Source organism: Monopterus albus, unplaced genomic scaffold (genome assembly GCF_001952655.1).
Source record: "Monopterus albus unplaced genomic scaffold, M_albus_1.0 scaffold98.1, whole genome shotgun sequence".
NCBI classification, from domain to species: domain Eukaryota; kingdom Metazoa; phylum Chordata; class Actinopteri; order Synbranchiformes; family Synbranchidae; genus Monopterus; species Monopterus albus.
In genome coordinates, this window is record NW_018127978.1 from 2,130,817 (window position 1) to 2,138,398 (window position 7,582).

General features: G+C 43.2%; 1 protein-coding gene across 5 annotated transcripts in view; it reads right to left on the reverse strand.

Moving 5' to 3' along the window:
- The window catches only part of LOC109965296 (histone-lysine N-methyltransferase SUV39H1), a 75,579-nt gene that overhangs the window by 64,068 nt on the left and 3,929 nt on the right, over positions 1-7,582 (reverse strand). For all 5 annotated transcript variants that reach the window (XM_020609196.1, XM_020609197.1, XM_020609195.1 and 2 more), the window contains exon 3: positions 482-1,141. In XM_020609196.1, the coding sequence (XP_020464852.1) occupies positions 482-1,141 (660 nt within the window). The remainder of the gene's footprint in view (positions 1-481; positions 1,142-7,582) is intronic.

Below are 7,582 nucleotides of genomic sequence, written 5' to 3' on the forward strand. Positions count from 1 at the left end.
CACTCCTATGGGCAATTTAGAGACACCAATCAACCTAAGCTGCATGTCTTTGGTCAGTGGGAGGAAGCCGGAGCACCCGGAGAGAACCCACGCAAGCACGGGGAGAACATGCAAACTCCACACAGAAAGGTCCCAGGTGGGGCCCGAACCCGGAACCTTCTCGCTGTGAGGCAACGGCGTTAACCACTGCGCCACCGTGCTGCCCTATCTAGCTTCAATAAATGTAAAAATAAAATGATTTTTTCAAAAACATTCTCACTAAAAGTTTTGTAGTTAGGTTTACATTTCAGCAAATTCCTGGTTTTTAGGGATGTCCTATCACATCATCTACTGGATAAGAACAAAGCATTTAATTTTCATTATACTTTGGACAGGATTTTTTTCAGCCTCTTATTACCTCAGTGTGAACAAAATACTCGAGCTCAAATACAGTTTTTAAACAAACAGCAGCACATGAATGGTGTGAATGATTAGATCTTACCTCTCCCACATACTCCATGACAAATGTGTTCTTCTTGATATGCTGCAGTGTGCGGACACCCCATCCCCGGCCGTTCTCAGTCTTAAAAATACACAGGTCAAATTGGATGCCCTTCTGCACTACTCTGTTGGGACAGTCAGGACCACAACTACATTGAGAGTTACACTCGTAGATGGGCTGTCCTGCGCGGATCCGGACCTGCCCTTTATCGCTGTAGGCCATGCGGTGCAAAGAAGCTCCAGGGCAGCAGCCATTCACTGGCTCCTCTAAACAGTTCTTACACTCACAACCCACAGCCATCTCATCTAATACAATACCCTGGCCTACTTTGTAGTTGTTGATGTAGGTGAAGTTTTTTGGGGGCCCCTCAAGGTCAACTTCATTTCTAACAAAAATGCAACCTGGGTGGTTGCGAGTCTGATTCAAATGATCCTCCCAGCTCTGCAAACTCTGACGAAGTTTGGCTTTCTGAAAAAGGATTGTGGCAACCTCCTTTTCCAGCTTTTTAGGGGTGCAGCGTCTCTTGTGGAACTTCAGCAACTGATCCAGATCCAGATGGAACTGCTTCACCAATTTGGCGCATTTGAGGTTCTTCTTAGGTTCCCAAGTATTATCAGACTCTGGGAAGCCCCTCCACTTTACCAGGTAGAACTCCTCTTCCTGAAATACAAAACTTAAATTAGGGGCAAAGTTTGAATTCTTTACCATTTTTAACTTTATGTATCCATTATGTCAACACAGACAACAGATGTTCTAAGCATTTGTGGTTGGACAGTTGACAACTCCAAACTTACAAACCAGGCTTAATGTTTAGATACTCACTGATCCAAACTGTTCAAACTGGACCAAATACTATGTTTTTTATAATTAATGTGGCTCTTTCAAGTGCCGTTACTTTACTTTTCTCCAACAGTAGCTAGTCTTTCTCTGCTTGTTAGTGTTCTGAGGGGAAAGGTCACCGACTCCATGCTTGTGGCCTTAAACCTCGAAAGCACTGCTCTCTCCATGCCTGCCAAAAGATCCCACTCTACACACGTGTAGATCAGCTCATTATCTTTCATAAAACATTATGAATGATAGGACTATAGCAGACATGATACTGCAGCAATATACACTCACAGTTCAAGTTCAAAGTGTTTGTCATATGCAGTTAGGAAACGTGTTTCCCTAAAGGCCACTTTATTAGGTACACCTATACAGTTATACTGTATGCACTTCAATGCAACACTTCCACATTAACATTTGCATATGTGATGCAATATATTGGTGTAAAATCGCACTCAGAATGTTTCAGTCTCTGGTCTAATTGTCATAAATGTATAAATTCAATTATATTTTTATCCTTGCACACAGTCTTCAGTCCTGCATATATTGGCATGGTACACAAGTACGCCAGGCACTTCTACTTATTATGTATACTTGGCACACATTACTCAATATATTTTTTATATTTCTATACCTAAATTTTTACACTTTATACTTTTATATTTTAAGTATTACACTTTTATACATTTCTTTATTTTGATGTGCTTTTACCTGCATTTCCCCTCAGGATCAACAAAGTAACTATGTATTTATTTATTTAAGACAGTTTCACCAAAAACTGAAACATAAACACCGATGTTAAGGTGGAAGTGTTACACTGAAATACAAACAATTGTACAGATGTACCTAGTAAAATGGCAGGTGAGTGCATTTCGTTAGATTTGTGACATCATTAACATTGTGTAGATACACTCCAATTTGGCATAACCCTGACTTTCAATTGCATATCAACCCCATCAACTTTCCAACATAGCAACACAAACAACAACAACATCTATCTGAAAACAGCCAGTTTATACCATTTAATACATTAGTCCAGAAGTACAGAGTTGGGAGAGGAGAATTTCTCCAGTACCAACAGTTAAAATCCATAATTAAATCAAAGACTAATATAATCAGCAACCCCCTGCAACCTTCCATGCTAGCTGAGGAGATAATGAAATTTACAAACTCAAAGATCATTTCTAAACTTTATAAACTAATGTCAAATACAGATAGAACAATAAAAATACCAATAACTAAATTGGAAATGGATTTGTCCCCCCCCCAGCCTCAACTTTCCCACTCTCATTACCCATGAGGTAGGCAGGTATCATTAAGGGCCTTGCCTAAGGGACCAGGCTGGATATTAACCATGCCCCAACCGGGGTTCAAACCCCCGATCTTCCATTCCAAAGTCAGGGCCAAGCTATCCAGTCTGCTCCATGTCAGGCCATGGGGATTTCATCCCAAATCCAGCATCTCCAGACTGTACACTAAGCAAAAGGAAGGAGGCAGAGGATTAGTGAGTGCCAGAGCCACTATCCAGGATGAAACAACAAATATCTATGAATACATCAGTGAGATGGCCCCGAGTGAGGACATGCTTAGTGAATACCCCAGGCAGCAGAAACCAGAGGAACAAGGGAAGGAAGAGCAGGAACCCTCCATTAGTATTAGTATTAGATGGCTGGACAAAGCTAGACTGAAAGACAGGAGGAACAGGCTCTAAGTACAAGATCAATAGAGGCAGAGGTCTACCATACCAGACAGGACCCCAGGTGCAGGCTGTGCAAAGATGCCCCTGAGACAATCCAGCACGTAAGAGTGGGGTGCAAGATGCTAGCAGGCAGGGCATACATGGAATGCCATAACCAAGTGGCTGGCATAGTGTACAATAACATCTGTGCTGAGTACAGGCTGGAAGTCCCAAAGTCAAAATGGGATACACCTCCAAAATGTGGCTGAGAATGACCAGGCTAAGATCCTGTGGGACTTCCAGATACAAACTGGTAATGGCCAACCAACCGGACATAGTAGTGGTGGAGAAACAGAACAAGAAGGCCATAGTGATAGATGTAGCAATCCCAAGCCATAGCAACATCAGGAAGAAGGAACACGAGAAGCTCGAGAAATACCAAGGCTGAAAGAAGAGCTAGAAAAGATGTGGAAGGTGAAGGCACAAGTGGTCCCTGTGGTAATAGGAACATTGGGGGCTGTGACCCCCAAACTGGGAGAATGGCTCCAACAGATCCCAGGAACAACATCTGAGATCTCTGTCCAGAAGAGTGCAGTGCTAGGAACAGCTAAGATACTGCGCAGGACCCTCAAGCTCCCAGGTCTCTGGTAGAGGACCCGAGCTTGAAGGAAGAAACAAGACCGCCCCAAAGTGGGGGGCGAGTGGGGAATTTTTTTGAATGTATGAGAGAGTCATAATATTAGGAATACCTGTGAATACAATGTAGTCCAGTACAACACCACCTTTAACTATGACCTCAATAATAAATTATGTTTACTGTTGAGGTCATAGTTAAAAAGCCTAATAACTGCTATGGTGTTGATAACCAAGGTCAAAAAGATAAACGTATACGGTGGATGAAGAACAACTGAGACCCAATGAATGCACCTCACTTTACAGGAAGTGACAGCATGTTGAAGAGCTACAGGCTCAAGGCCACAGAGTACATCTGTGACCACTAGATGTGGAGGAGCCTACGAAATAACACCGGGTACAAGAGACCACCCCCACCCTGTTGTGGAGAGCTATAAGCTGGCTGATGAGCTGAATGAGTTTTATTGTAGGTTTGAATGGCAAAACTCTTCCCCTAGGACTACCTCTACCACATCAGTCCACCACCTCTGAGGATCTGTGAAAGAGATGTGCGTTGCCCTTTTAGGAAACAAAAGATCAGTAAGGTGCCAGGCCCAGACACTGCGACCCCCTCCTGTCTGAAAGTCTGCGCTGATCAGCTGACTCCCATCTTCATGCAGATCTTCAACAGATCACTAGAGCTTTGTGTGGTTCCCTCCTGTTTCAAACGCTCCATCATCATCCCACTTCCCAAGAAATCTTCCATCAGGGGACTGAATGACTACAGACCAGTCGCACTGACATCAGTAGTCATGAAGTGTTTTGAGAGACTGGTATTGGCCCACCTGAAGGCCATCACAGACCCCTGGCTGGATTTCCTGCAGTTGCTTACTGGACAAACAGGTCAGTGGATGATGCAGTCACTATGGCACTGCACTGCACCCTGCAACACCTTGACTCCCCAGGGACCTATGCTCAGATCTTATATGTCAACTTCAGTTCGGCATTTACCACCATTATCCCAGACATCCTCCACTCCAAAGTAACCAAGCTCACTGTGCCTGCCCCCACCTGTCAGTGGATCACCAACTTTCTGACGGACAGGAAGCAGCAGGTGAGACTGGGGAAAGCCACACGCAGCACCCAGACTATCAGCACAGGTGCCCCCCAGAGATATGTGCTCTCCTCGCTGTTGTTCTCCCTCTACTAATGACTGGACCTCAGGAGACTTCTGTAAAAATCAAGAAATTTGCAAACGGCATAATCATCAGTCTCATTCAAGACGGTGACGAGTCGGCCTACAGACAGGAGGTTGAACAGCTGGCCCTGTGGTGTGGTCATAACAACCTGGAGCTGAACACATGGAAGACAGTGGAGATGATAGTGGATTTTAGGAGGAACTCCACCATCCTATCTCCGCTCAACATACTCAGCAGCACTGTTTCAGTCGTGGAGTCCTACAAGTTCCTGGGCTCCACAATCTCTCAGGACTTGAAGTGGACAACCAACATCAGCGCCATTATCAAAAAGGCACAGCAAAGAATGTTCTTCCTGCATCAGCTCAGGAAGTTCAACCTGCTTCAGGAGCTGCCGATTCAATTCTACAGGGGAATCATTGAGTCTGTTCTTTGCACTTCCATCTCTGGTTGCCGAGCCAAACCAGACAAACAGGAACAGGAACAGACTCCAACGGACAGTCAAAACTGCATAGAAAAATCATCAGTGTCAGCCTGCCCTCCATGAAGGGCCTGTACACCTTACGGGGCAGAGAGGATTTCTGCAGACCCCTCCCACCCTGGATACAAGCTCTTTGAACTCCTCCCCTCTGGACGGCGCTACAGGTCACTGTGTACAAAGACAACCAGACACCGAGACAGTTTCTTTCCCCAGGCTATTACAATGATGAACAGCTAGGCCATTATGCTCTTTTAACTTGTATATATATTGAGTATTTATTTTGTTTTTATGTTGTGCACATTGGGGGACACTGAGCTGGAATCAAATTCCTTGTGTTCTTGAAATACTTGGCAATAAAGTTGATGCTTATGCACTATGGGTCACAGAAGGGTGCAGCTATGCCACTGGTGCAGAAGGAGCAGATTCAGCAAATTCCTCTTGGTGAAGTGAGTGCTTCAGGATCGGGAAATCCCACATTCAGAGGAACCTTTAATCACTTCCCGAGAGAAATGTTCCCTGACTTCAAAACTTTGGCTGAAGTGGAGCTAAAAAGTCTAGTCTCTAGTGTAGTAGCAGAGCATGGGTTCAGCTTTCAGATCAAAATCATAAGGGCCATAAGAAATGTAGTAACAATTACCTCTGCAGCAGGCTAGAGCAGGTCAGCTGAGTTCTTTTCACTTAGTCTAACTTCTTGTAAATGGGTTGTTCATATTTTAATGGTAATTGACACAAACTGTGCAAAATTGCATTGTTTATATTACACACACTGGCGACAGTATTTTTAATGGCCTCCACTGTCACTGCGGAAAAAGTAATCCATGGTGATGACACGTAAAATGGCTGCACATAAGACTGTTCTGTATAATGAATGCGAATTTAATGCTACTAAATGCCTTGGCAATAAAAATGAAAATTACATTAATGGGTAATAATAAATGATATTTTTTTTACCCTGTCTGTCAAAATGATGGACAGCAAGAAAGTCTACCATGACTTATGCAATACAGGATGCAATTTGTTATTTTAAATGCTTACATGTATTATCCAGTGGTGAAAACATCAGAATACCAAGTAAAACCTGAGCAGTTTAAATAGCTTTGGGATAAAAGGGATAAAAGATGAGCTCTGTCATCTTTACACATGTGGAGCACCACAGCCCACTGTGGTTCACTGGTTGCCACCCTAGGGCTGTCCCGAACGGCAATTTTTGTCCTTCAGAGCATCACTAGCAATAATTGCTGAATATCCGAAATGCTCTCCATTCTTGGCTGAGGTTGTGCTGCAGTTAAAAGGCTAAAAGTAGCCTACCTCTTTGCCCATCTGGCAGTACTTTTTTTTTTTTTTTGCCCAAACAATTCTAATGAAAGTTATGTTGTTTTGAATTTTGAACAAGTGTAAGACCCACTGTCCCTCATTTCTCGCAAAACATCATCATTTTGTTGCAGTTTTCCTGTCCTCTCTTCCTGGAGCCATAAAAGCTGACTGATTTCACTGACCAATAAACGCTGCTAACTACACTGAACAAAATTATAAACCAACACTTTTGTGTTTGCCCCCATTTTTCATGAGTTTAACTCAAAGATCTACAACTTTTTCTATGTACACAAAAGGCCTATTTCTCTCAAATATTGTTCACAAATCTGTCTAAATCTGTATTGGTGAGCACTTCTCCTTTGCCGAGATAATCCATCCACCTCACAGGTGTGGCATATCAAGATGCTGATTAGACAGCATGATTATTGCACAGGTGTGCCTTGGGCTGGCCACAATAAAAGGCCACTCTAAAATGCAAAAAAGCTAATATATATTTTAAAATGTATAAATGATACAAAAAAAATACCAGTAGGAATGTCCCAGAAGAGCTGAACATTGATACCTGAATGGATTTTCTAGCTGAAGGTATGCTGAACTTATTAAGATGTGAAAATAGTCCAATAGGACTGTTAGAAATTAACCCAATTATCTTGTTGGAAGCACGAGAAGTGAAGACAGGAGAGGACTGTTTAAAATCAACAGAAAGTTTACTGAAAGTCTGATCACAGGTAGGCCTTACAGCGCTGGATTCAGAGAGACAGAGCTCTCGCAGGAAAACCGGCTTCTGAATCCTGAATTAAGTTTTTACAACACATTTATCTTCTTAGGCTGCTCTGCCCTGGACAGAGGTGCAACCTTCAATAGTTCGTGATCCTATTGGTCATTTGGTGTGAGTAGGTCAACCCCTGCCTGTGCTAGCTTGCTGATATGTGATCTAGACCAGGTGTGTGTCTGTGTGCATGTGTGTGTGTCTCCGGCACCCTGATCTTGATCTC